Source organism: Triplophysa rosa, linkage group LG21 (genome assembly GCF_024868665.1).
Source record: "Triplophysa rosa linkage group LG21, Trosa_1v2, whole genome shotgun sequence".
Lineage (NCBI taxonomy): Eukaryota > Metazoa > Chordata > Actinopteri > Cypriniformes > Nemacheilidae > Triplophysa > Triplophysa rosa.
In genome coordinates this window covers 15773957-15801876 of record NC_079910.1, presented here as the reverse complement: position 1 = coordinate 15801876, position 27920 = coordinate 15773957, and the positions used below count along the sequence as shown (strand labels likewise).

The following is a 27920-nucleotide window of genomic DNA, read 5'->3' as shown; positions in this document are numbered from 1 at the left end:
CACTGTTTTTGAGACATACTTTGTTGGATTTCTGTGAACTAAAATGAAGCAATAATACCCAACAAATGGAGATTGGGTGACTCTTTAGAACATTGAATAGTTACTATATTTTGATTTTCATGCACAGTTATGAGGAATATGTAACATTATGGATGTGACTATGAAAAATCAACATCAGACATTTTTATTATTTTATTTTATTATTTGTATTTTTAGGTAGTAAACATATGATCCATGTTTTTTAATAATCATACAGATGTAATATACAGGGGCAGATTTACTATTTATAGGTATGTTTATAGGTTAATTTTTTTTTTTATTCTGTGAACTACTAATTATAATTCTCCCAAATTTTAAATAAAAAGACTGGAGAAACAGGTATTTTTTAGACCTCAAATACTGCTTCTACTGTTTTTCCCCTACTTTGTACGTTGCTTTGGATAAAAGCGTCTGCTAAATGACTAAATGTAAATGTACTGCAAAGAAAACAAGTTCATATTCACTTTTAAGCAATATCACTTTTTTTTTTTTTAGGAAAAGTTAAAAAATTCTTTCACATTGCTGTTGGATGACTTTGTCACTCCTGAGGTTTGATTTTGTTGAAATTCAACAAACACTGGACTGGAATGGCCAAAATACATCTGGAAATGCTGAATAAACCAACATTTAGAATGGTCTCTTAAATTTTTCAATGGCTGTATTCATATTTTATAATACAGTATTTGTTTCAATTTGTTTGTAAATGTAAATAGGTATATTGAATTCTTCTGTGTGAAATAATCTTTTAATGCAGTCATCTAGGGTACAGATAAAGGCATAAAGTACGTTGGATGACAACAAGTGCTATTATATAGGAGTTTTCAAGGTTGGCCTTTTTACACCTTGATGTGATGCTGCTATAGTTGAGCAGGATAGAGACATTGTCCACACTTTCACTGGACTGCGTTTTATCCCATCCAAGCGATAAAAGGCCTCTCTGGTTTAAGGTTTAACACCTCACTGAGAACCCAACATGCTTGGCAGCTTTTCTATTTAACTCCTGTTGCTTCATAGGATGCCTTAGAAACACGGGCAACATCCCCCTGAATGGATTTCAATGGGCTTTAGCTTCAAACCGCTGACAGAAATGTCTCATTCTTGGGACTCTTCCTAGCTGGACTGTACCTCAGCCAAACTTGGGTCAGAGCAGATTGATGGATTGGAGGTAAACAGCATTAATATGAATGCTTCAATTAATTTGAGAGGGGCTGTGTATGATGTGCATGCTAACTAAAGGCCCTGAAGGAAGACGCTTTACTTGCTTTGTTTTTCTCCTCCTCTACGAGTGTGATTACGCTGATGATATCGTCACTTCTTTTTGTTCGCCACCGTTTGAAGACTCATTGGCTCGAGGCTGCAAATGAATCCAAAGTTAATATGTTTTGCCGCACATGAGCGCCTTGACACTTTATTTGTTTACATGAAGGCTGTTCTGTGCATTATGTCTTTATAGACGTGCTGTTTGAACAGATACATATGGTAAGTAGAGCTTGCAAAATTGAGCTGTCATATCCTCAGATTTTTATAAACACTCACTCAGTTGATAGAAAACTCTTTTTGGAACGCTTTCAAGCATTGAACAAGGGAGGTTTTGTGTCTTTTGTAAGGGCACCACAGTGAAAAGTAGTGACAGCTCCTTCAAAAACTGCTCTGGCCATCACTCTGTCTTCATGTGCGAGAGTAACCAAGAGGGGAATTTACTAAAAATCAATCGCGGCCGCTGGTAGTGTCGTTTATTTGCATGCACTGCACGTCTGTGTTGTTTTTGGTACACGACTAAAGGAGTTATGCAGGTCACGAATTATGAAATCTCCAAAACAGACAATTTAGCCTCAGCTGCATCATTTTCTCTCTTGCAAGCTGATTTTGAGTTTTGTAATCTAGTTGTGGAGGATGAAGCAGACCACCTTGATCTGGCATACCCAAGTACATTCCTTGCAGGCACTCGAATGGGCTTTTGTAAATGCTGAAAGTGCACCTGACTATACCATAAATCTGGTTATGGCCAATTACTGCTGCCGTGATCAATAGAAAATGCACACAAACACTTCTTAAATGAAATTCTAGTAATAGCGCAACATTAATAGTGCCAGACAAATACCATTCACTTCTGTGAATATGATAAAGCCTACTTTGCATCAAAAGAGAAATGTGTTTCACACTTAAGAGAAGACAACGTCTTCACCTAGAGGTAGGCTATACAATGGAGGATTCTTGGTTATTTTGTGTACAAAAAAATATACGAGTACATCCTACCTCGAGTCGCTATGATAAGCCTATAAAAATGTCTTATTAACATAATGGTTTTTAGTTTACTAAATCTAGAACTAAAAATATTAAAATAATTCTGTTTTTTGAAATCTAATAAAATATTGACCTAAATATTTTTTTGAAAAACTTGAACTTGAGGCAAAATGATTTTCTAAAAAAATGAGAAATGTTGCCTTAGGAATAACCTGAAATAAATTTAAGGTGAGCCTGAGGCATTAAAATGATTAAATTAGAATAAAAAAATACCAGACTAAAATAAAATTAATTCAACTTATATAGGAACATAAAAGTAAACTAATAAATTGTAAAATCACAAAATTGCTAAAAATGAATAAATAAATAAAAGCAAATTCAAATATTAATAAAATATCATAAAACTAAAACAATTATAATAGCTGGTGGAAAATTGGCTGAAAATAAAGTAATAAAAATACCTTATTAAATTACATGAGATTTTGTGTTTCAACCACAGATGTCAATAGAGAGCCCTGAACTCTGTACTGTACCTTTAAAAACCCACAGCGCTATTTCAGCGCATTTAATACTCGGCTTGAAGATTTAATGTAAAAGAACATTTTGTACTGAAATACGCCACTTTAACGTGCCGCAATTGTTCAGTGATTTCAGAGTCTATCCGTCATTGCATCTGCTTCGTGCACATTTTGTCCTTGCCCAAAATCCTTTCGTGTGAACTGTTGACATGTTTGTCTTGAGTTACTAGAGCCTCTGTCCTTTTCCTTTCTCCCAAGCTGGCATGAATTATGCCATAAATGATGGATTCCTTTAGCAGATTGCTCTACAGATGAGTGATCGTTCTCCGAGCTATGGAGAACCGCTCGCCAAGTGTAGATCTATTTCCCAAAAGCAAGGCTGCAGCGAGCGAGTGAAAGGGAAGACGCTCGGTGACAAATGGCGTAGTGTGACCGTCATTTTGCAGGAAATTATTCCCCATCATTTTCCTGGCGTAGGGGGCATTTATCTACGCAGACTGGCATCTTGAGCAACACTATAAAACTATTGCTGTAAAAAGGTATTGTTTGTATTCTGTGATTTAGTGTTTATTCTGAATGTAAACATTAAGGTAATAATATGAGATATATTTAAAGTGATTTTTTATTTTAGTTTGAATTGTACTTGAACGTCAAAGAGGCCGTAAACCAATGAGTTGTACCTGTTCTATGATCAAGGAATTGAAAATAAATCCAAGAGGTATGGCTACAGAAAACAGACCACAGGAAAAAAGATTTACAATTTCCTAGGCTCAACATTTAGAAAATTATGTTTGTGCTGAAACAGACATTTAGATTGTTGGTATGAGAACCAAAATCGACTTACCCAATTTTACCTCATGGCAATAACAGATACCTCATGGCAATAACTTGAGACCACGTCAGATCTGACCACTAGAATGTTCTTCTATGGTGGTATTTTTGATCTTTTTTATTTTCTCAAAATTCTTTTCTCCTTTTATTTTTTACTTGCACTGCCCTCCACAAAACCTAGACTCACCAAGAGATTATTTAATATACATTTTTTATAGGGGATATATTCGGGGATATTTCGCCTGAAAATGAAAATCCTTTCATCATTTATTCACTCTCATGTCATTTTAAACCTGTATGACTTTCTTTCTTCTGTGGAACACAAACGAAGATATTTCGAGAAATGTTTTAGTGGTTTTGTGTTCATACAATGGAAATCAATGGGCGCCAATGTTGTTTGGTTTAAAATGTCTTCTTTTGTGTTCTGCAGATGAAAGTCATACAGGTTTAAAATGACATGAGAGTGAATAAATGATGAAAGAATTTTCATTTTCGGGTGATCTATCCCTTTAAAGTTAAGAAAAATGTAAATAAAAAATGTGTCTTTCAACAAAACTACTGTGCCGTGCTTCACTACACTGTAAAACTTTGCTGTAATTTCGCAGCAGGTTTGCCAGTAATTTACTGTAAATTTAATGTACAATTTTGTTTTAAGCATAAACTTATCTAGTTTATATATTTTTCTTTCATAAACGAAGACTAAATATCTTGGGTCACTTTTCTTGTAAATGTATCGTAATTTAAATATCGTAAAGAAGTTGTAAATATTTTTACAGGAAAAAAAGAGAAAAATGCATAGGAAGAATGTAGGGCTGAAACGATTCCTCGAGTAACTCGAGTAATTCGAATACAAAAAATCATCGAGGCAATTTTTGTTGCCTCGAAGCTTCGTTTAATCCATTTAACTACAGTACACACGGAGCGCTGCGTTTCCCCACGGACCGTTATTACTGACGCACAGCTCGCTAAACTCTATTCATGTTACAGGGCTCTCAAGTCTCCCGCATTCACCGCGAGACACACGCATTTTAGTCTGTTCACACGCTCACACGTATGTCTCATTCTGATAAATAAGTGATAGCTTATTGAAATGGTGAACTGCTATTTTACTTAGTTTTAGTCTATTTTGCGAGTGAAACTTGTTTTCCGGCTGAATTGAGTCCATCAAACTAGATGCGCACTAGTGGATGCTGGATGCTGTGTTATTTACACATGCCATCTGACTGTTCTGCGTGTCTGAGTGAATGAACTGCACTTTATGAGGACATGAACTTCATCTCCAGAGTTGCTCTGAGAGTTTATTTCAGAACATTTTACTGAGTGACGCTAACACACTAAAAAATAAGCGTCTTCTGACGACCTGCCAAAATAAAAGTCTGGTTAACTCAGTATTTTTATGTGGACAAATATATTACCATTTAATAGTAAAAAATAAACTAAAACTAATTTAGATAAACTAAATGCATCATGCATAAGCTGAAGTTAGTTGATTACCTTTGAAATTATTCTTTCTATTTTTATTAATGTTTCTTATTTACACATTTGTATTAGGCCTATATTGCATTTTGAATGTAATATGGCAATGGAATGTACTAAATGGGTTTAGTTTTCACAGATATGAATGTATGCAATTTCAGCAATAAATATGTTAATTTTTCTAAAAAGGATACGAATTAGTTGTTCATTTTAAGAGACCCGTCTTATTTTCTCTTGTGTATTTAGTATTGCTCTTTAATAAAGAAAAAGTACTTATTATCCGAATACCCGATTAATCGATGGAAAATCAGTAGAATACTTGATTACTAAAATAATCGATAGCTGCAGCCCTAGAAGAATGTCATTTTTTGCAGTGTTGCTGTGCAAAAGCCAGTCTCTTCTTGCTCATTTTGAATCTCAAAAGTCAAAGTGTTTTCATTTTGATTAAAGTAATTGAAAACAGTACTAATTGGAATGTATATAGTAATTAAATCTACAGTAAGTTACTGTCAAACCTGCTGCAAAAACTACAGCAACGTTTTACAGTGTAGGTTTCACAGCGTCTGATGATTTATTCAAACATTGATATTAATGCTTCGTTTCAATAATAAAAAAGATTATAAAATCTAGTTCCAAGTCATCTTTTGTTTACAATGCTTTGGAAATCATGAAGCACAAAGCAAGTCGTTCTCTTTGTCTACCTCAAAAATGAATAGAAAGCTGGCCATGACACCAGAATTCAATATATAGTACATTTAGGCACACTGCGAAGTATGTGTCTCAGGATTATCTGCTCGTCCTTGAGCGTAATGATGCATCAAATTCAACTGCTTATAATTATTCCTCCCATCTTCTGGCTTTAGTCATCACTGTTTGTAGCACTCACGTTTATTTTTCTATTCGTGTTGATTGTTCGTAGGCTTTGGCGGTTGAAGGTTACTGTTTTGATAGCGCCTTGTGACTGAAAGAAAGGGTTGCCTCTTTTTCTATGTCACGGGTTACATCAGGATCACTTCTCAATATGTCCATATGGCCTTGGGCGATGCCAGCTCACCACTGCACCCCCAACGTGCAGCATGGCAGAACTGGCAAACCAGAAGCAGCAGTCTTGTTCCACAATGTCTGTGTGCGGTAATCTCATGATCACTGCAGAGACATTTTCATCGTTTGTGATTTGAGTATTATTACGCATTGACAAACACACACACTAATTATCTGCCATAGTAATCAGACATCAATAATCGGCATCAATAATCCGTTCAGATGGTTCGCGATCAAACCTGACTTCTGACATTCTATTAATAAACAAACTAAGAATGCTGTGTGTGCAAACATGCTTTGGCTCCGAATCAGTTTCAATTCTCAGTGCAGCACTTAGATGCCATGAGGCAGCTTGATCTCTCTATCGATGTTTTAATGACCCGTCATCATTTGTGTCAAAGCGGTTTTGATCACGGACAACGCTTTGCTGGAGATGATGCTGCTCTTCTCCTCACCGTGACATTTTGAGACTGCAGAAAGCGTTCATGTTAGTTTAATAAAGGCGTCAAGCAAATCATTTTTAGCTTGTTCAGAATTGTTTTCAACATTTACATATTTAGTTCATCAAAATATGAAGAATCTGGCATCATTCACTTATCCTCGTGTCATTTCAAACAAGTTTCTTCCGTGAAACACAAAAACAGACATTAGTCAGAATGTTCATGCCGGGTTCTTTCAAATAATGAAAGCTCCATGAGGAGGAGGCAAGTCACGATAGCTTTGAGAAAAAGACTGTAATGTTAGTCGTTCAATAGAATCACATAGCTCAAAAAGCAATATGGTTATTGCGGTTGTGTATATTAAAATTTGGCATGTGAACACGCATCAAGTAGTTTTGTCACAGTTTTTAAGGTCCAGTGTATGAAATTTAGCGGCATCTAGTGGTGAGGTTGCCAACTGCAACCAACGTCTAACTCCACAACTCCTTTTCGAAGCACTACGGTGGCTGACACAAAACTAAGATGTCGTCACGTTTTTGCTTCTTTGCTGAAGGAGATCATGTATTTATGAAACGCGCTCTGTAGAGCAGTTTGTCCGTTTAGGGCTACTGTAGAAACATCATGGAGAATTACATGCAAGGGGACCCGTGGTGTATGTAGATAGAAATAGCTCATTCTAATGTAATAAAACGCTTCATTATGTTGTATTACAGAGCTTCAGAAGCTTGGAATAGCTTTCCACAAAAGACAAAGTCATATAGGTTCAGAATGGCATGAGAGTTAAATGAATAAAAGCAGAATTTTGATTTCTGGGTTAGAAATCTTTATGAGAATATGTTTTGGCAGTCTACACCACTATCAGATTGGATCATCATCATTTTTCTTTGTGTGCAAAGGCTTTTCCCTCTTTCTTTCAAAGACTTCAAAATGGAGATGACATTGCCCACAATGGTGTGAATTAGACACGATTATGTGATCCAAAAGATGATAGAAACTATTAAGTCGAAGGAAGTGTTAAAATATCTCCTAGTGCCAATAGTTTCAGAGGGATTCACTGATGGTCCGTGTAGTATTTGTTAAATAATTTGCTGTATAATCATTAATCTTAAAGGTCCAATGTGTCATTGGAGGATCTAATGACAGAAATGCAATATAATATCCATAACTATGTCTTCAGTAGGGATGGGTATCGTTAAGATTTTAACGTATTTAAGTATTACTACTCTTATCGATACTGCTTATCGGTCCGGTACTTTAACGGTTTTCTTATCGGTTCTTATGTATATAAGAACAAAGACATTTATACAGATTTGGAACAACTCGAAGATGAGTAAATGATGACAGAATTTTCATTTTTGGGTGAAGTGTCCCTTTAGTTCTGTGTCAGCCACCGTAGTGCTTCGAAAGGGAGGGGTGGAGTGAGCCGTTGGTTGCAGTTCGCAACCTCACCACTAGATGCCGCTTAATTTCATACACTGGACCTTTAACACTGTCTGTAATTGTGTAATTTACAAAAAGTAAAAAAAAACTCACTGACATACAAAAACAAATGAAAACAAAAACCTTTAAGGAGAAAAATCGAGACTAAAAAGGCTGAAGTAGAAGCACAGCATGTCAGATTATTTATTATTTTTCTCAGTCTGTTGATTAGGTGTGTATTGACCAGAACAGTCATTCATGCATACCGATCCGAGGATGAAACGGATGCCATTAGAGAAACAAATCTCATGCGTGCTATTTGTTTAAATCCCTTTACACATTTTTCTTCAACACAAAAAAACCAAGCTTTACTTTGAAATTGCATTTGCACGCCTGTTTCTGTGCTACAGTGAAGACTCGTTCGTGGTTAGGGGCATATCTTTAAAATAATGAATTTCAGAGTTGTTTTTCAGGGAAGCATATATTTTACGAGTTATGCCTGTGAAAAATTCATGAAAAAAAACTCATTTCATTTCAAACCTGTATGACTTTCTTCTTCTGTAGAACACAAAAGAAGATATATTGAAGAATGTTGGTAACCAAACAACACTGACCCCCATTGACTTTCATTGTATGGACATAAAACCACTGAGACATTTCTCAAAATATCCTCTTTTGCATTGCATTGATGAAAGAGTCATATACAGGTGACAACACTAGGGTGACTAAATGATGTCAGAATTTGTATTTTTGGTTGAACTATACCTTTCAATGCCATGTGAAGACATGAATGTGACCGGTCGCCATTCATGATTGTCTGAAACATTTAGACAGGAATGTTAAGTTGATCCAGGCTTACATACTACTTGGCAAAAACATTTTTTACCTCAGAATAATTTTGGTTTAATCAGTATAATATGCAGCCATATTGCTTGCGGGGTTAATTATATCACAATTACATTTTTCAGTCGTTTTTTAAGTATTTATTTAGATCTCGCATAGTGCTTTACTTGTCTAAAAATGTACCAGGTGTTTAATCTACATTTACATTTAGTCATTTAGCAGATGCTTTTATCCAAATCCAAAGTAGGGGAAAACAATAGAAGCAATTTGTGCAACAAAAGAACAACAATGCATAGGTGCAGTGCAGTACAACTGGTCTCAGTCAGCCTATCACAGTATACGAAGCTAAGAATTTAGGAAAGAGATAGGAAAGTAGAAAAGAAGTAGAAGACTGTACTAATGGGTCAGATGTTGACAGAAGAGATGTGTTTTAGCCGATTCTTAAAGACAGCTACAGAATCAGCTGATTTTAGAATTTTACATTATACATTTACAGTATACACTCACCTAAAGGATTATTAGGAACACCATACTAATACGGTGTTTGACCCCCTTTCGCCTTCAGAACTGCCTTAATTCTACGTGGCATTGATTCAACAAGGTGCTGAAAGCATTCTTTAGAAATGTTGGCCCATATTGATAGGATAGCATCTTGCAGTTGATGGAGATTTGTGGGATGCACATCCAGGGCACGAAGCTCCCGTTCCACCACATCCCAAAGATGTTCTATCGGGTTGAGATCTGGTGACTGTGGGGGCCATTCTAGTACAGTGAACTCATTGTCATGTTCAAGAAACCAATTTGAAATGATTCGAGCTTTGTGACATGGTGCATTATCCTGCTGGAAGTAGCCATTAGAGGATGGGTACATGGTGGTCATAAAGGGATGGACATGGTCAGAAACAATGCTCAGGTAGGCCGTGGCATTTAAACGATGCCCAATTGGCACTAAGGGGCCTAAAGTGTGCCAAGAAAACATCCCCCACACCATTACACCACCACCACCAGCCTGCACAGTGGTAACAAGGCATGATGGATCCATGTTCTCATTCTGTTTACGCCAAATTCTGACTCTACCATTTGAATGTCTCAACAGAAATCGAGACTCATCAGACCAGGCAACATTTTTCCAGTCTTCAACTGTCCAATTTTGGTGAGCTCGTGCAAATTGTAGCCTCTTTTTCCTATTTGTAGTGGAGATGAGTGGTACCCGGTGGGGTCTTCTGCTGTTGTAGCCCATCTGCCTCAAGGTTGTGCGTGTTGTGGCTTCACAAATGCTTTGCTGCATACCTCGGTTGTAACGAGTGGTTATTTCAGTCAAAGTTGCTCTTCTATCAGCTTGAATCAGTCGGCCCATTCTCCTCTGACCTCTAGCATCAACAAGGCATTTTCGCCCACAGGACTGCCGCATACTGGATGTTTTTCCCTTTTCACACCATTCTTTGTAAACCCTAGAAATGGTTGTGCGTGAAAATCCCAGTAACTGAGCAGATTGTGAAATACTCAGACCGGCCCGTCTGGCACCAACAACCATGCCACGCTCAAAATTGCTTAAATCACCTTTCTTTCCCATTCTGACATTCAGTTTGGAGTTCAGGAGATTGTCTTGACCAGGACCACACCCCTAAATGCATTGAAGCAACTGCCATGTGATTGGTTGATTAGATAATTGCATTAATGAGAAATTGAACAGGTGTTCCTAATAATCCTTTAGGTGAGTGTATGTGCATTTTAAAAGATGCTTGTATTAAAAGCAACAGTGCATTTGATTCAAGATTTAAAGTCAGCATGAAATTAAAGATGATCATTCTAATTGTTTTACACAGTGGTGAAGTATTTATTATAAATTATTTATCCGTGCACATCATTATTTTTTTTATTAATTTGCACTTGTAATCTTAAATCAAAAACGTTAACCTCCTCTCCCTCTCAAAACGACCTCTCTTCACTTCTGGTCACGAGGAACGGCGCGAGGGCGGGGCTGCAATGATTGACAGATTTCAAACTGGCATTCAAATCTTTCGCCTTTAAATGATCCAATCAGTTGTCGATGGATGAAATCAAGTCCCGCCCTACATTTTTTTCTCATTTCAGAAGTCGTTTCCCTTGGGTATACGTCACCATATGGAAAAAAGACAATCGCTACTTCCGTTTCATGCTGACTTGGATTTGGGCATTTCCGTGAAAATGTCAATCTTACCACGAAAAAATATCATTTTTACCAGAGGTTTTTACTATACTAACAGCACAGATAGTAACATTTGGTGGTTCAAATACCCATGTGAGGTCTCCAAGTTTTTTAAGTATTTGTTTTATTTTTAGTGCATGATTTTTCATAGTCAGATAAGTGCCATTTTCAGGATTGTCACATCCATAACGGGACACATTCCTCATGAATGGGCACAAGAAAATTTTAATAATGTAACTCTATTTGTTGGGTATAATTGCTTCAGGTTTGTGCATTTTAATTCACTTAAAAAAGTTCACCCTTTTAATTCACCCTAAAAACCGTGTCCATTTTTTGTAAACATCCATAACGCATGTTTATTTCCATTTTTTTTAAACAGAAAACTTGTGCATGGACTGATATTTTTCTGATGTTTAAACTCTATCAACAAGGGTTTAGTAAAATATAAAGAAATGGTTCAGTATATTGGTAACAAAAACATTCTCTAAGTGTTTTCATGTCACATCCATAACGCAAAATGTCACATCCATAACGTTGGAATTGCCCATTTTATTTGTGGCCGTACACTATACACTGTGTAAAATGTAAGATAAAGCCAAAATATAGGGTTAAGTATAAGATAAATCTAAAGTAAAGTATAGGTAAAACATTTCAACTTTATGTTTACAACTAAAAAATAAAATTGTAAGCAGCGTGAGGGAAGAAAAAGGAATGTCAACTTGGATAACATAAATTATCTTTAAAATTGATCACTTGTGTACTTATTGGGAATCAAACCCATAATCTTACCGTTGCTAGTGCCATGTTGAGCAACATGAACAGTAGTACTAACACTGTCACCATCTTAAAGGTCCAGTGTGTCATTTTTTGGAGGATCTATTGATAGAAATGCAATATAATATACATAACTATGTCTTCAGAGGTGTAGACAGACCTTACACAATGAAGTGTTATGTTTTTATTACCTTAGAATGAGCTATTTCTATCTACATACACCGCGGGTCCCCTTACATATAATTCGCCATGTTCTGTCAGCCGTCGTAGTGTTTCGAAAGGGAGGGGTGGAGTGAGCGGTTGGTTGCAATTCGCAACCTTGCCGCTAGATTTCACTGACTGGACCTTTAAGTCAAGTGCTTGGTTATACGTCTTTTTAAAGCAACACTAAAGAACTTTTGCTCATGGCTCCCCCATGTGGTTGATAAGTGCAATTGTCTGTTACCGGTGTTGTAAATAATGTCGCTGTATAAGCTTCCCCACAGGCACCCAAAACATGTGAATTTTTTTAACTAAGCTGTTGGAACTGGCGAATGCAGAAACGTTGTTTGGAAACCATGTGGCACTCTTCCGCAGGCAGGGGATGGGCGGAGCTGTGTGTACCGACCCGAACACAGAACTTACAGAGTGTAGTTGTAGCCGCCATGAGGCTGCTCAAGTAGCAGTGGCAGAAGAATTTGTCTGGTTAAGAGTTGTTCTACCACTGAAATAATATTAGAGACATTATTTTAAGGTCGAAAAACTACAAAGTGTTGCTTTAATCTCCCCGGATATGTTTCTTGTAGTGCAAATTGGCATATGCATAGGTTTAAAAATCAAAGACATTGAATCTGGATGTTAAATGTTAATCTCGGCTTTTCTTGCCGCTTTAGTTACTAATGGCACATTATCCATCATCTGCTTACAAGCAAAATGTAATTATACAGTGGAATTATAGTCTCACCGATTATTTGCTTTATAAAAGGATCTTTAGTCCTTCAAAAGTCTTCACTCGTCCACCTGTCTGAGAACACATTTTGTCTTTTTAAACAGAATCAGATTCTTTCGATGTATTATTGTTCAGTTTTGTGGACAAGATATTGAAAATTGACTTCTGCTCTAGTGTTTATAAAGTGTTTATACATGATGGATAGATTTGGTGCAGAATCTTCATTTTATTACAATAGCATTTTTTTATCAACGATGATGAAAGTGGTCTGATAATGAAGTGCTATTATTTTGTGCAGCTAGGTGTGTCCCCTCAGAGAGTGTGTTTGGTTCCATTCTAATGGGTTGCTATGTGTTGTTTCATCTATTCTTGGATATTTTCTTTGGGGGAAAATGGCCACAATGTTGATTTTTAAGTCCGTTCATGCTGTGGCTACATTAAAGCAAACACAGTTTTCTGAACACTGAGCAGGGTTGACTGAGCTTTCAGAGGAAAGGACAGCTTTGCTCCCTAAGCCATTAGTTTATGAACCTTCAGAGTATTTAAAGTCTAAAGTTCAACCGCTAAAATCTGTCTTAAGAAAAACAGCCTTCCCTTTTTATGTGACAATACATATAAAAAGGAATAAATCAGACTGTTAATTTCAAGCTGCTTTTCAAGACTGTGTTCTCCTTCTATATTATTTGATGATATTGCTGTTTATGCTAATAAAAAAACAGTATGATGAAAAAACATTATGTTTGGCTTAAAGGGACAATGTGGAGATTTAGCGGCATCTAGTGGTGAGGTTGCGAATTGCATCCAACGGCTCAATCCACCTCTTCCTTTAAAGCCATTACAATGGTGGCTGACACAGGACTAAGATGTCGTCACGTTTTTGCTTCTTTGCTGAATGAGATAACGTATTTACGAAACGCGCTCTGTAGAGCAGTTTGTCCGTTTAGGGCTACTGTAGAAACAACATGGAGAATTCCATGTAAGGGGACCAGCGGTGTATGTAGATACAAATAGCTCATTAGATAATAAAAACATAACGCCTCATTATGTAACTTCTGAAATGCAATCTTATATATATATTATATTGCATGCAAAACTATGTATATTATATTGCATTTCTGTTAGGGCTGGACGATATGGCCAAAATTTATATTGAAATATATTTCTTCATTTCATTTGATACGATATAATTCCGATGACGATATGAACAATATTACAAAAAGCTAAATGTAAGATACAAGTTGAGAGAGCCCTCTGATATGAACAATCAAATGCTGATCAAAATCATACAAGATTCCAGCAGTGTGCAAAGCTACACATGATAAGAATAAAATCTTTTTGTATAGGCCTGTGCCCTTACCTTGCGTATCAAATATTAGAATCATGTTACCAATAAAAGAGAGAATAACTTCAATAAATGTGCTTCAAAGCATAATTCCATAACTTCAAAATGTGCTTTAAAGCATGGGCGTATCTTCAAAGCTCTACTGGGGCACAATCCTCCCATTACTTGACACTTTTTTCTTGAAAGCCTGCTTTTGACATATTCATCTAAATGAATAATCTTCATTAATTGACATCCACTGAATTTTATGTATGACTGTATTTCTGTAAACTTCATACACGATTTGCCATGCTCTCCTGCAAGTTGACATTAAGAACCATTTAAATTAGTTTCAGTGTCTTTCATACAGTATGCTTCAGTTTCTTAGATATAAAAAAAAACTGTACGAAATTTGCTTTTACAAGCATTAGTAAATTGCAGATCTGTTTTGTAAATGAATATACGGACAAAAAATATCAATGTTAAACTTAAACTAGAGATTTATACTGGGGCACGACGGGAGTGCCGCTCCATCACACCAGTAAAGCCGCTGCCGCGGAGCAGAGCGAGGGCTCAGACACGGACGTCTAATGTATATTGAAATATCGAAAATGTGTTTAAATCGTGAAAATGTGTCTATCGCGATAGATATTGTTATCGAATTATTGTCCAGCCCTAATTTCTGTCAATAGATCCTCAAAAAAAAACCACACATTGGACCTTTAAATACAAAATATTTTTTATCCAAACATTAAAGCTGTGGTTCCATTAATGACCAGACTGTTGGACCTCAATCTATTGAGAGTTGTAACATGAATTTATTTCTGCACTTTAAGCTGACCTTCTTAGACCTCATCAATATATTGATCTAATGACACATTAACTGAAACAGAATAAGCTGGAAAAACAAGGACCTGCTACTATTTTGTAGTTTTATTTCCTTCTGTCGTTTCAGTTAATTCATGTCATTTGTAGTTACTGAGGTTTGACTGTTATTCCGCCGTCACGTTTTTTAACACAGAGGTTAAAAAAACGAATTTCATCTTCCATTGTAAATCATGTAGCATATTCTTCCTGAGCTGTGGCACATACGATCATGTAGCTGTTGTGCTTACATGGGCACTGTGGGTTTGAATCTGACTTTAGACGCGTTTCTGTGATTTTTGTGATCCTCCCAAAAAAACTCTGGCCTTTTGGATCTAGAATTCTCTACAATCCAGCTACAATAATTAAAGAGCCAGGTGATTCAATACAGCGAACTCTTCTGCAGAGCTTCAGTTAAACCCAGTTCGTTTGTAAAAGAGAAAAGTCAGCGACTGGAGGTAAATGTACGGATTGGCCAGATCATTTAACGGTCTGCCTCTTTGCCTTCCGCGGGTGAATTATGTGTCAACTTCTGCACAGCGAACAGAGGCAAATGGGAGGTTTGTTTGTTTGAACCTTGGCGCTTATATTTTGTTATATTCTGAGGTTTTAAATGGAGGAGATGTTTGGGGCTTTTAGTACAGTGTGATGCAAGTGAATGAGATGGAAATGAAGGCGATTAGCATATTCACAATGGTATCAAATTGTCAAGCTGTGACACCTCAACTCCATTAAACAGAGAAAAGTTTATGTGATATAAAAGGATTGCACTTTTAGACAGGTTTTAAACGTTTGGCTTTTTTTAGATCCAACACCTACTACAACCGCTTCTCCAATCTGTCAGTTATTTTATAAAGATTTTTCTGGAAATCAAACAACAGCACAGAGGATAAATGAAATTGATTTATCTGTGCTGGTCCTCTAAATGTAGTGAATGTGTTGGTGACTTTACTCAAAGTGTATTTATAATAGAGTGTGAATTGTAATTTAATATAAGATCAATATTAGCGCATTCATTCAATTTATGATGCCGTGCAGACAGTGTTTTAGTAGTTTCTCATCAACGTGTCAAACATCCCTCGTTCACACAGGTCAGAGATTTGGTGGAGTTGTGTATTTAAAGAGACGGATGAACTGTGTATAGCTCTGTCTGTAGCACACAAGAACAAGTGGCAGTGCTGCTCATTAGCAGAGTTTACATCTGAAGAATCATTCAAAGTTAAACAAAGACAACATTGTTATATTGATGTTTCTGTTGGGTCAACATCAGATATGATTGTAGTATGAGTAAGCATATGTTCAGGACAGAGTGTAGACACTATTAAAACTGATTTCAAATCATTAACGTGGTCCAACCTCTTGCTGTGAAATGTGAAAAAAGAATTTTTATGCCACTGTTGCTGTAAAACAATCTCATAGTAACCGCGTCTTTCCAGCCGGAACATGAGCAAGATTTCAATTAGATATGATTTTAATGTTATTATAATCCTAAGGATGATTATGATTTAAATTTCTCGCACAAAGCTATGGCTTTAGAATACTGATTTTCCGGATAGTGTTTTTTGTTGTTGTTGGTATATCTATAACATTTTAGGAAATTTACTGTAAAATCCCCAATCAAAATTTATCCCGTTTATGTTGTTATACTACTAGAATTGTCCATTTTTTGCATTTTGCAATTTTAAAAAAAAAATCTAAAAAAGATGATTTCTTTGTTCACGTCAGTTTGACAGCTCAGGCAGAACATCTGTTAAAGAGACAGTTCACCCAAAAATGAAAACTCTGTCATCATTTACTTACCTTTGAGTTGTTCCAAATGTATACATTTCTTTGGTCTGATGAACACAGTGAAAGTTATTTGGGAAAATGCTTGTAACCAAACAGTTCTTAGCCACCATTGACTACCACACAACACAAAATAAGATATTTTGAAGAATGTAGGAAAGCAAACAGTACTGGGGCACTTTTGACTGCCATTGTCATTTTCCCTACTATGGTAGTCAATAGGGTCCAAGAACTGTTTGGTTACAAGCATTCGTCCAAATATCTTTCTCTGAGTTCAACCAAACAAAGAAATGTATACAGATTTGGAACAACTTGAGGGTGAGTAAATGATGACAGAGTTTCATTTTTGGGTGAACTGTCCCTTTAACTCCTCCCCTCCAACTGTCAGTCTGCTGAGCGAAACGCCTACTTTTCTAGATCCAATCCATTTGCAGAGGATAGAAACAAGCCACGCCCTCTATTTTGATTATTTAATATTCTGTTTCACTTACAAACATGTCACAATACTAAAACAATTACGATTTCCAGTTCACACATTTTTTAATATAGAAGTAAAATAAGAGTACATCGAATTAAAAGTAATGAAATAAAACAAAATATAAAAAAATATTGCCAGAGAAAAATATGTTTAAATAATAATGTTTTTTTGTGTGTTCCAAGTAATGAAAACTATAACGGTTTGAAACATCATAAGTAAATAATGAAAGAATATACATTTTTGTCTGAACTGTTTCTTTAATAGCATATTTAATATTCCATGTTACTTCCATGGACTAATTTTATACTAACTCTTTGTATTTCATTTTCCAGGACTATCAGTGATCACTATGTCTGAAAGAGGTTCAGCCACAAAGAACACAGCAGACGGAGACAGACGGGGCTACTCGGTAAGCCTTACATCTATTATTCTACAATATCTATAATGTATTAACCCTATAATATGATATATTCTAACATGTAACTGTGCACATTTCACATTGTAGAGTAAGAAATGCATAGCAGACATTCACCTCGACCACATTCAGACCAGTTGTTTTTCTATCTCCTCTGGAGAGCTGAATTTTAAAGCTACTGTACACACTTTCATCACTTTCAATTAGGATCACGATTCAAAGATGTCGGACGAGCACCGAGACACCGATGATTCCTCAGAGAAAACCCCAAGCAGGATGTCCAGATCCCCTCAGAAATCCTCCAAAAGACCAAAGACTGTACCTGTGAAAGTCACGCTGCTGGATGGATCTGCCTACGAGACCGGAGTAGAGGTACTGCAGTCGCCTGCGCGCGCTAAAACTCATTTGTGTTGTTTTCAAGAAACATGGTGCCAACCTCAAGGGCTCGCAGATATTTCACAGACTGTTCTCCAGTAGCGCTGTATACACACCGGCACGCGATTGCTCAAATAACAAGATTAGGTGAAAAGAAAATTATAAATCCAGGCGTTACAACGGTTTGATTGTTACAAAGTGTGGGTTTTAAGTGTTGAAGTGTTAACAAGCTGAATGATTTCATTTTAAACATTGAATTCATTTGATTTTGGGGTGAACTGTTTTAACGCAGTGGTTCTCAAACATTTTTGATGTAAGACCCCCTTTGTGTAGAGTGCATTGCTTTGCGGCCCCCCAAATAAAGACTTTTTATACTTTTTATATTTTTATTTATTTTATACTTAAATTTTTAATTAAACAAAAAACATATTCAGTTATACAATGCTGGAACATCAATTCTTTTTGTTGGTGGTCTTATTTTTCTAATGTTTGATTGCACAAAATTGATGATAAATGTTTATATTTCATAAAATGCCACAAAATCTGTGGCCCCCCTGGAACCATCTTGGGGCCCCCCGAGTTTGAGAAGCGCTGCTTTAAACGCATACCATAACAAAGTTATGATATTTTTGGCCGTGAATTTCAACTATAAATTGTACGGCCCCTGTATGCGCAGTAGCATTACTCCAACCTATTAGAAAAGCCCAGAACGGGCAAAACAATCCAGCGTGATCTATGAATCTCACATTTCATTGCCTTCATCGGCATTTCACAGCCCGCTACTGCAGGCCCATCTTCCCCACTGCAGTGCTCCTGGGAATGAGCTATGAATGCTAGTGTGGGCTGACGACGGGGGGATGTTCATTGATAGGTGAAAAGCCCTCCCACACTAGTAGCTCTCTAGGGAGCGTCACATACTGCTCTGAGATCAGCCTCACTTCTGCCTGTGTGCCCCGGAGGGTCTGGCCAGCTCATGGATATCCTGTGCGGATACAGACACAGCTCATCTCCGGGGTCTTATTCGTAGCTTTCTAGTGACGTGTCCCATCTATTTGCTATTACTGATGTTGCAACACCTACCGAGAAAGAAAGACTGTCCAATGTAAAGGTCAGAAGGCGTCTTATACGGCGTCTTCTACAGCTCGCTGAAGAGGGGGAGGATGGGAAATCTATAATGGTGACATGTTAGCGGTCCAATGGAGTAAATAATGCTACTGTCTTTCAGAGGAGGGTTATGCTTCACCAGACATGTGTGTGATGTCCTGGACCCCTGGCTTAAAGGGATAGTTCACCCAAAAATAAAAATTCTGTCATCATTTATTGTCATTTCAAAGCTGGATGACTTGCTTGCGCAGAACACAGAAGAAGATATTTTGAAGAATGTTGTTAACTGGCCCCCATTCACTTGTATTTGTTTTGTGTCCGTACAATGGAAGTCAATGGGGGCCAGTGCTGTTCAGTTACCAACATTCTTCAAAATATCTTCTTTTGTGTTCAGCGGAAGAAAGTCATACAGGTTTGAAATAACAAGAGGATGAGTAAATGATGACAGAATTGACATTTTTGGGTAAACTATCACTTTAAAGGGATAGTTACCCGACAATGAAAATTCAATCATCATTTACAATCTTAATGTACAGAAATTATTCTGGATTAAAATTCTGGTCCAAGCTGATCTTTTCTGATCATTGAAATAAACAGTGATTCACATGACTAAAGTAAGTTTTAAATGAGTCACTGTGACATACAGTATTGGCCAAAAGTGATGTCCAGAAGGCTTATTTGTACAATATTTGCAATATGATGTGTATGGTACAAAATGGACAAAACACTATACTTTTAGGGCATTTAATTGACTAAATAATTTGTCTGAAAAGGCAAACTACAGTATGTCACAGAATATGGGTTTTATTGTAATTTACTAAAAATGCACAGAAAAAAAGCTCACGGAAAATAAAGCAAATATTGACTGCAGTTTTATCTGTTATCAATATTTTCTTTATCCTCTCGTGCTTTTTTTGCCAAGTCTCCATGATTTTTTTCCAAAAGCTGATTACACTCCGAGCGCAACTTTTTGAAAACATTTTTAATAATACATTTGAATAAAGAGTAAAGATGCCAATTTTTTCCCAAGGGTTCCAAAGTCATGTGCTGTGAGAAACATAATTTAAAATCATTATTTATCAAATCTCTCAAATCATGTGTGCATACATTTACAATTTTAAACATTTTGGTCAAGGTTCTGATTTTAAGGCCTCCCCACTGCAGTATTTGAAGGCCCCCACCGACAAAACCTCACAATTTCTACCCAATAAAATATTTTAGAGCTTGAAGTTAAAAGGAAAAATTTTATTCATTTATTCATTAAAAAACATCTTGGTTTTTAGTTTTTAAATGCATTTCAGTGCTCATTTTGTCTACTTTTAAAATAGTAGTCATCTTGGGGTCCCCTTGTGGGCCACGGACCCCCTGTTGAGAACCAGTGTCTTAGGTGTACAGTACTGTCCCTTTAAATTGTGATGACTGCTGAAACACCGGATTGATCTTATGCTGCCAAGCTTGATTTAAAGCCACATGACACAATACCTCTCATAGTAATAAATGACCAGAGTAATAATTAAAGCCTGTTAATGAATATTCGGCTGTCACATCATTAATAATAAGGAGCTGCATGTAAACAGAGTACTGTATGTGTCATTGTTCTTACTCATTACAAACCTTTTGCAATCAGATGCTAACTGGGGTACAATACCGCCTGCAGTCATTGTTGGCAACAAGTACTGTACAGTACTGTAGTTCCTCACAACAGTGAATTTCAGTCCTCAGTGATCCATCTGAATTTATCTCATCGGTTGTATCGTGTTGGAATAATAACTGTGAAATTGTCTTTACATACTAAAATAATTTGTTTGGGTAATTGAGGTCGTAACAGTCCTTTTTTGTGGTAGCACACCCACTCTCTCTCTCTCTACAAAAACCTTGTGTTTCAGACACGCGCGCACACACACACACACACACACACACACACACACACACACACACACACACACACACACACACACACACGCACACGCACACACACACACACAAAACCTTAGCACTTCTGTTGCCATGGAAACAGCTGCGCTGTATCCCTGTCGCCGCGGGAAACGGGCTCCCTAGGCGGCGAGTGCTCAGTGTTTCTGTAGAGCGGCATAGCCAGGGCTGGTGTCTCAAGCGTGCTACATATGCCACTCTTTTGTGCAGAAATGATGGGTGTGGTGTGGTCAGATGCAGCGCAGATGCTGAGCCTCGACTTGTTGTAGGAAACTCCGAAAATAAAAGACAGGCATGAATTTATTTGGGATCTGCTAGGAGTGTTGGATTTGTCTGATGTTGTAACCCTGATGGTCTGTTGATGTTACTTGTTCTTGCGTTTGGGGTGCCAGAGACATGGAATGTACATGTAAAACAATATGTTTGAATAAACCGAATAATGAAGATAAGATAAAAAATAAAATAAAAATGAAAAATTATTGCATTATTTATTTACCATCAACTTACAAAAAAGATTTTTTTGAGAAATCTCAGTGGTTTTGTGTTCATACAATGTAAGTCAATGGGGGTCAATATTGTTTGGTTACCAACATTCTTCAAAATATCTTCTTTTCGTGTTCTGCGGAAGAATGAAAGTCATACAGGTTCGGAATGACATGAGAGTTAATAAATAATGAACTCATTTTCATCTTTGGGGTGAACTGTCCCTTTAAAATCAGTTCTTGTACGATTAGTGAAATTGGATGGTATATTATCTAAAATTTCAATGATACACTTGTTAAAAATATTCTTGGGGTCCTAAACCTCACAAACATTGAATGGGTAAGAGGGCATTATCGTCTTCACTGATGAAACACTAAATCAATCTTTTTTCTCCTTTTCTGTCACTTTTTCTCCATGCATGTTTGTGTGAGACAGAAGCTCTGTAAGGGGCAGATGTTACTTGATCTGGTGTGTGAGCATCTCAACCTCCTGGAGAAGGACTACTTTGGCTTGACCTTCAGTGACACAGAGAGTCAAAAGGTCAGAGTTCACCTCTTATCATCCTTCGCTGCTTCTCTTATTCAATTGTGTAATTAGTTTCTTAATGACAAATCATTATACAATAAATGAAGAATTCACTTGCAAAAACAGATAACTCAGTTAAAAAAAAAAAAGAAGCATTTTTTTATTCTGCATTCCAATTAATATCAATCAAACTGCAGTTGGGTTGTTTTGATTAAGTAAAAATACAGCTAACTAACACGATAAAACAATAAAAAACATGATAACAATAAAAAACACGATAACAATAAAAAACATGATTTTTGAATTTCTATCTGTTTTTGCAAGTAACTCTTCAAATGCAGTTAACAGAGAACATATTCAAGGTGGGTGTATATTTTCATGGCACGTTATTTCTTATTTAAACACCAAACCTCAAACTTTGAATGTCAGTGACCTCTGAATATACTATTTCCTTTGTGAACCCCTTCCTGAATTATATCCAGCTACATCTTTTCATGCATACAGAGCCGTTACCGTTTATACTGTAAGTGTGACTCTCAGTCATTTGAAAACCTCTCACTTATCACTTTAGATGAGTGTATTGATTGACTTACGACTAACATGTACAGTAGTCAAATGTAAACACATTTTCTTTCATTTGTTACTAGGCAACAGAGGATGTTGCCCTATGCGGGTGACAGGATGTTAACAAGAAAAATGTGTTGTTTTCCACGCACATACTGACACGACCTCTTTTTCTAAAAATGCCCCATCACCGCCTCTGTTGTGCACATAATATGAGATGATGGTGGTTGTTAAGTGGCTGTACGGTCCTACGAATCGGTCATTAGTGCAAGATGTGATTGACAGAACCGTTCTCGTACAAACTTCCAAACCTGCCTGAGCCACCGCACCTCACTAGATCCCCTCGGTCTAGTTCCACTTTACTGTTTTGCTCAGTGGTTGCTTGTGAACGCTGCTATTACCAGCGGGGATCTTTGTCAGGCCAGCAAAGCTGATAGACTGCAGTTTGAAATGTGAACGATTTTCCATTCAAAACCAAATGCATCAAATGTCGGGGAGAGAAACTTGCGGAGAGCGCAAGACGCTGGTGCGATGAAGTAGCATATCCAGGAACAGCGTGGGTACATTTTTCAAAGGTAATGGAGAAGATTTGTTACGGCATGAGGTTGTTTCGCAGGACAGACAGGCTGATACAAATAACCAGCGATTCAGTGGAAATATCTTGGGCTGAGTGGAGGAAAGAAGTGATTTCGTAGGCAATTTTATTCGCACTTACATCTTTCACATTTATCAGTAGTAATTGATGAATGTCGGTACTGTGAGATGTGAACGAGGCAGTTTTCTATTCATTTCATCCGGGCCGAGGAGAGGTGATGTTAAACGTTTTCAAGTGTCACCAGGCTTTGGGTGACCTTCCTGAAGTGCGGCGTGCGGGAGATGACATTTATCTACTCTTTTACTCTTCCTAGAATATTAATGCACTGACCATTTTATAGAATACGTATGAGGCGATTGCTCTTGCAGAGCCACTGAATCTGGTATTTTTGTTCTGTTTTTCAGAATTGGCTCGATCCTTCGAAAGAAATCAAGAAACAAATTCGTGGTAAGTGTAGTGAAAATAAAAGACTCCGGCTTTGTAACCTCGTCTGAGTGAGTCTGATCAATGTGTGTTTGTTGTTAGTGGGTCCCTGGTATTTCTACTTCGCTGTTAAGTTTTATCCACCCGATCCATCTCAGCTGATTGAAGACATCACGCGGTAAGTTCATCGTTCACGCGTTACGGCTGACGTGTGTCATTTTTGTGCCATTAGTGTCTGATGGGATTTGCAAAATTAACGATCGTTTCCTGAATTTGTCCCCATCTGTCATTGGTCTGACAAATAGTCCCAAAATAACGCCATTCAGGGCCCTAGACGAACTTTTTGCACTGGTTGCACTGCTGCGCCTAACTTTTTTTCTTAGGTGCACCAGCACAAAAGTTAGGTGCACCCAAATTTTCGACCGCATCGCATTTAACACCACAGTTTTACCAGTTCCCTTTTTTGTAAATCGCTGTCCATATAGGCAAAATTGACTTGTAAATGATTAACTAACAATCTGGCCATCATAAAGTTCTTTATTTGAAGCACAATTCTACAAGAAAGGTAACTTACTGAAAAAGTGTTGGTGCTTAAAGTGCTTCACTGAACTGAAACATCTCAAAATTAATGGACCAGGGCTTGACATAACCTGGGAGGTTGATGGCTCCGTGTCAGAGCATTGCTTATGATTTTCAGATGGATCAGGCCTTCTCACATTATTCACAAAGTTGTCAATCGTTCTTTTCATCTTCTCTCATCATCCGCGGCTACATCCACTCTGTTTAACTGACGGGCCTATAGGCTCCTCCCCTCTCTGTCTGACTGCAGCACATGCATTTTCACACGTACACACCAGAGGTTGCACTAGACTTTTTTATTGTCCGTCATTTTGACTGACAAGCTAGTAAAAATCCGTCATAATCTATTATTACCCGTCACTATGGTGCAAGGTGGCGTTAGGTGGTAATTAGTATGTTCGTGACGTCATCATGCTGTACTTGCGTCTCGGAACTTGTTGTATTTTAATACAACTGAATGCCCAATAAAGCCATTGTTGTTTATATTCATCTAAATATTTAATGTTTTAATGTTTATGTTCATATGTGATTCGATCTGGGAAAACCCAACACATGGTGCAAATTTATACATTACAGTTTTTGATACCATATTCAAGCCCTTTCCAAATCAGTTTTTATTTTGCTCATACCTTGTGTAGGCTATGTAACAAAAGTTATGGCTGAGGTCGGCTGAAGCGCTATGATTTTCAGGAACGGAATTTGGAGGAAAACGGGTTCAAAGTTAAGTGATGAAAATAAAAGCACAACAGTCCAGTATCACAAGTAAAAGTCACTTTATAGTGATGAAAGACTTACTCTAATAACAATTTAATACAAAAATATTTCCTAGTGTTGAAGTCTATAAAAATACTTTACAAAACCGTTTGAATAAAACGAAAGTAAGGAAAATGGTGCGGGCACACTTAAAGAACGAGAGCTCTGCCATTATCACTACACAAGGAAACTAGCAAACATTACGGACAACAACTAATGCAGTGAAGCAAGTTTTACCTTGTTTATCATGTGAATAGTGTCTGGACTTCTGATCATCCCATGTATGTTTTGCAATTGCGGTCCGGCTCACATGAGCAGCTGACCGGGGAGCTCTGTCATCTCACGAAAACATTGTATGAAAAAACTTTGCATGCCGTAGTTTACACAGGACTGGCGGGAAATGTGCATTGATACTCCTTCATTCTTCATGTTATGTGGTTTACTTTGATAGGTGAACTGTCTTTCCCGCGTCCCAGCGCGACATCCGACGGGTTTTCCCAGATCGCATCACATATGTCTAGTCAGTAGGTGAAAACACGCACGTCCCTTCGCGAGCATATCACGCTCAAATGAAGGGAAGCGGGGAGTTACAAATTGCCCTCATTGTAATCCGTCAAAATGACGGACGGACGGCCTTCAGATTTTTCCGTCACTGGTAAAAAAAAGAGAATTTTCGGTTAACGCGACCTCTGGTACACACGTACAGGAAAATCTGGACCACGGCCAATCAGAGGGGCGGTCCGCCCTTCACTATCACTGATTGGTTTAGACCACGATATGGGCCTAATGTGTGTCTTTTGTTGAATCACAGGAAGACTTTATTTCTCCCTCGAACGGCTGGTCGCACCGGTGCGACCTCAGATTTTTTTTAGTCGCACCATTGAGAAATAAGGTCGCATGTGCGACCAAATTGGTCGCACTCTAGAGCCCTGCCATTGGTTGAGCCTGTTCGGGCTGGTCAAAATGCTTCAACAAACAATGGTTTGAGTCACAGCGTTCACACTTTTGGAGAAAAACTGCTTGTATATGACTTGTATATAGCTGACTGCATAAGCTAGAGGTTATTATTAGACAGACTTATCTCCTTCCTATCTTTGTCTTATCTTTCTTTCTGTACAACTAACAAAAGTATATTATTGTTTACAAGTTGTGAATCATTTTCATGTACTTATTGTCCCCCTTTCCCCCAAATTCTCTTGCAGGATTCTCAGCATTCGCTCATTGTTGACACAGATGTGAAAATTGAATATAATGTATATGTAAATCGCATGATGGCAGACGTTGATGAATGCTTTTTTATAGGTGGAACATAAAGGTCAACCTTTGCAGAATTCAATATTATCATACATCTATAACCACTTAGCAACATGAGACATATTACAAGATACAGTCCAACAGCGTTTTGTGTAGATAAGTTTAGGATAACTTATTTATTCACTATTCATATATTTTTCTAGACCGTAGAGTAATAAAAAAAAAACTCATCCAAAAAATTATGTGATGATGAGAGGTCATTCTACCGAATGGGTGCCACTTGCTAAATGAAACGTCAAAATCAAACTTTCTTCTTTTTTTTCCAACACTGAATCTAATAACATATTCAAAATGTGTATTGGCCAAAGAAAACGGTTTCATTTTTTTTACATGTTTTTAAATGGAAGATGGATGCATTTTTGTAACAGGACTGAAAGTAACGGGAGTTTTTATTATAAAATTAATAAATACATGAAATAAAGCCACATGGCGAACATGCTGATAACATGAGGACATTGAGCAAATTGTAGTGATTTCCCAAAAAAACATTTCGAAATAAACGAATAACTTCCAGGAAATAATTTAGCTAACAGGTTTTTATGTTAAGATTCACCCTCTCCAGTCTTTGCGAAAATATCATGAAATATACAAAAAAGACAAATGAAAAAATGTACTTTTGTTATTCACATGACCTTCAGAAGACCAACATGATGAAACTTTCTGCTCTAAATATGTGTTGTGGAATCTTTTTTATGGTTTTCAGAGGATGAGGATTTGTTACGGAGTGAAAACCCATTTTACATTACATTGTTTTCAGATATTGATTATAGTTGAGTATTTCAATAAAAGCATTTTTCTACATACAGCTCATTTTTCTGAGTTCCCTTAGAAAAGTTCCTAACAGATTTGTAGATGTATAAATGTGGGCTGTTGTTTGACATGTTTTGTTGTGCGTGGACAGGTTTTACCTGTGTCTGCAGCTGAGGGAGGATATACTGTCAGGACGTTTACCCTGCTCATTCGTCACTCATGCTCTGCTGGGCTCCTATGCCGTTCAGGCTGAGCAGGGAGATTACGACCCGGAGGAACACGGGCCCGACTACATCAGCGACTTCCGCTTCGCCCCTAATCAGACCCGTGAGCTGGAGGAGAGGGTGATGGAGCTCCACCGCACCTACAGGTGGGAGCAGATTACCTCTGCAGGGAGCTGTAATCACAGATATTAGTCAACTGCAGCACAAGTGCTCCAACAGAAGAAATATTCAGCCACATCTCATAATGTTGCTTTTACACTTAAAAATGTGATGTTATAAATATTTCTTTAAAAATGTGTTTCTCATAATGATGACTTGTGCTCAGGGGCATGAGTCCCGCAGAGGCTGAAATCAACTTCTTGGAGAACGCCAAGAAGCTCTCCATGTATGGTGTTGATCTTCATCATGCTAAGGTAAGAGTCTGTAGATACGTTGAATTTTCTTGTATGTACAGAAAACACAATATGCACAAATGAAATATACACTAGACTAATGTTGTTCATGTTTTTGTTAGGGGTCTTGTGGAATCACAACAACATTTGTTTTTTAAATCAACACAGCCATAAAAATGTATGAATAAATACTTCAACTAAATTAAAAGCAACATAGATAGCATATGGTTAATTTTATACATGGGTCAATGACTTATAAGGATTTTCGACATGCCAATTTTATACTAAAAATAAATAATAATA

The 27920-nt window shown here is 37.2% G+C and overlaps 1 protein-coding gene across 8 annotated transcripts in view; it reads left to right on the top strand.

The window, feature by feature from the left end:
• The window catches only part of si:dkey-178k16.1 (band 4.1-like protein 1), a 64493-nt gene that overhangs the window by 9305 nt on the left and 27268 nt on the right, over window positions 1–27920 (top strand). For all 8 annotated transcript variants that reach the window (XM_057363034.1, XM_057363033.1, XM_057363031.1 and 5 more), the window contains exons 2-8: window positions 17522–17598; window positions 17812–17976; window positions 21934–22038; window positions 23587–23629; window positions 23708–23783; window positions 27153–27371; window positions 27551–27638. In XM_057363034.1, the coding sequence (XP_057219017.1) occupies window positions 17539–17598; window positions 17812–17976; window positions 21934–22038; window positions 23587–23629; window positions 23708–23783; window positions 27153–27371; window positions 27551–27638 (756 nt within the window). In that variant the 5' untranslated portion in view covers window positions 17522–17538. The remainder of the gene's footprint in view (window positions 1–17521; window positions 17599–17811; window positions 17977–21933; window positions 22039–23586; window positions 23630–23707; window positions 23784–27152; window positions 27372–27550; window positions 27639–27920) is intronic.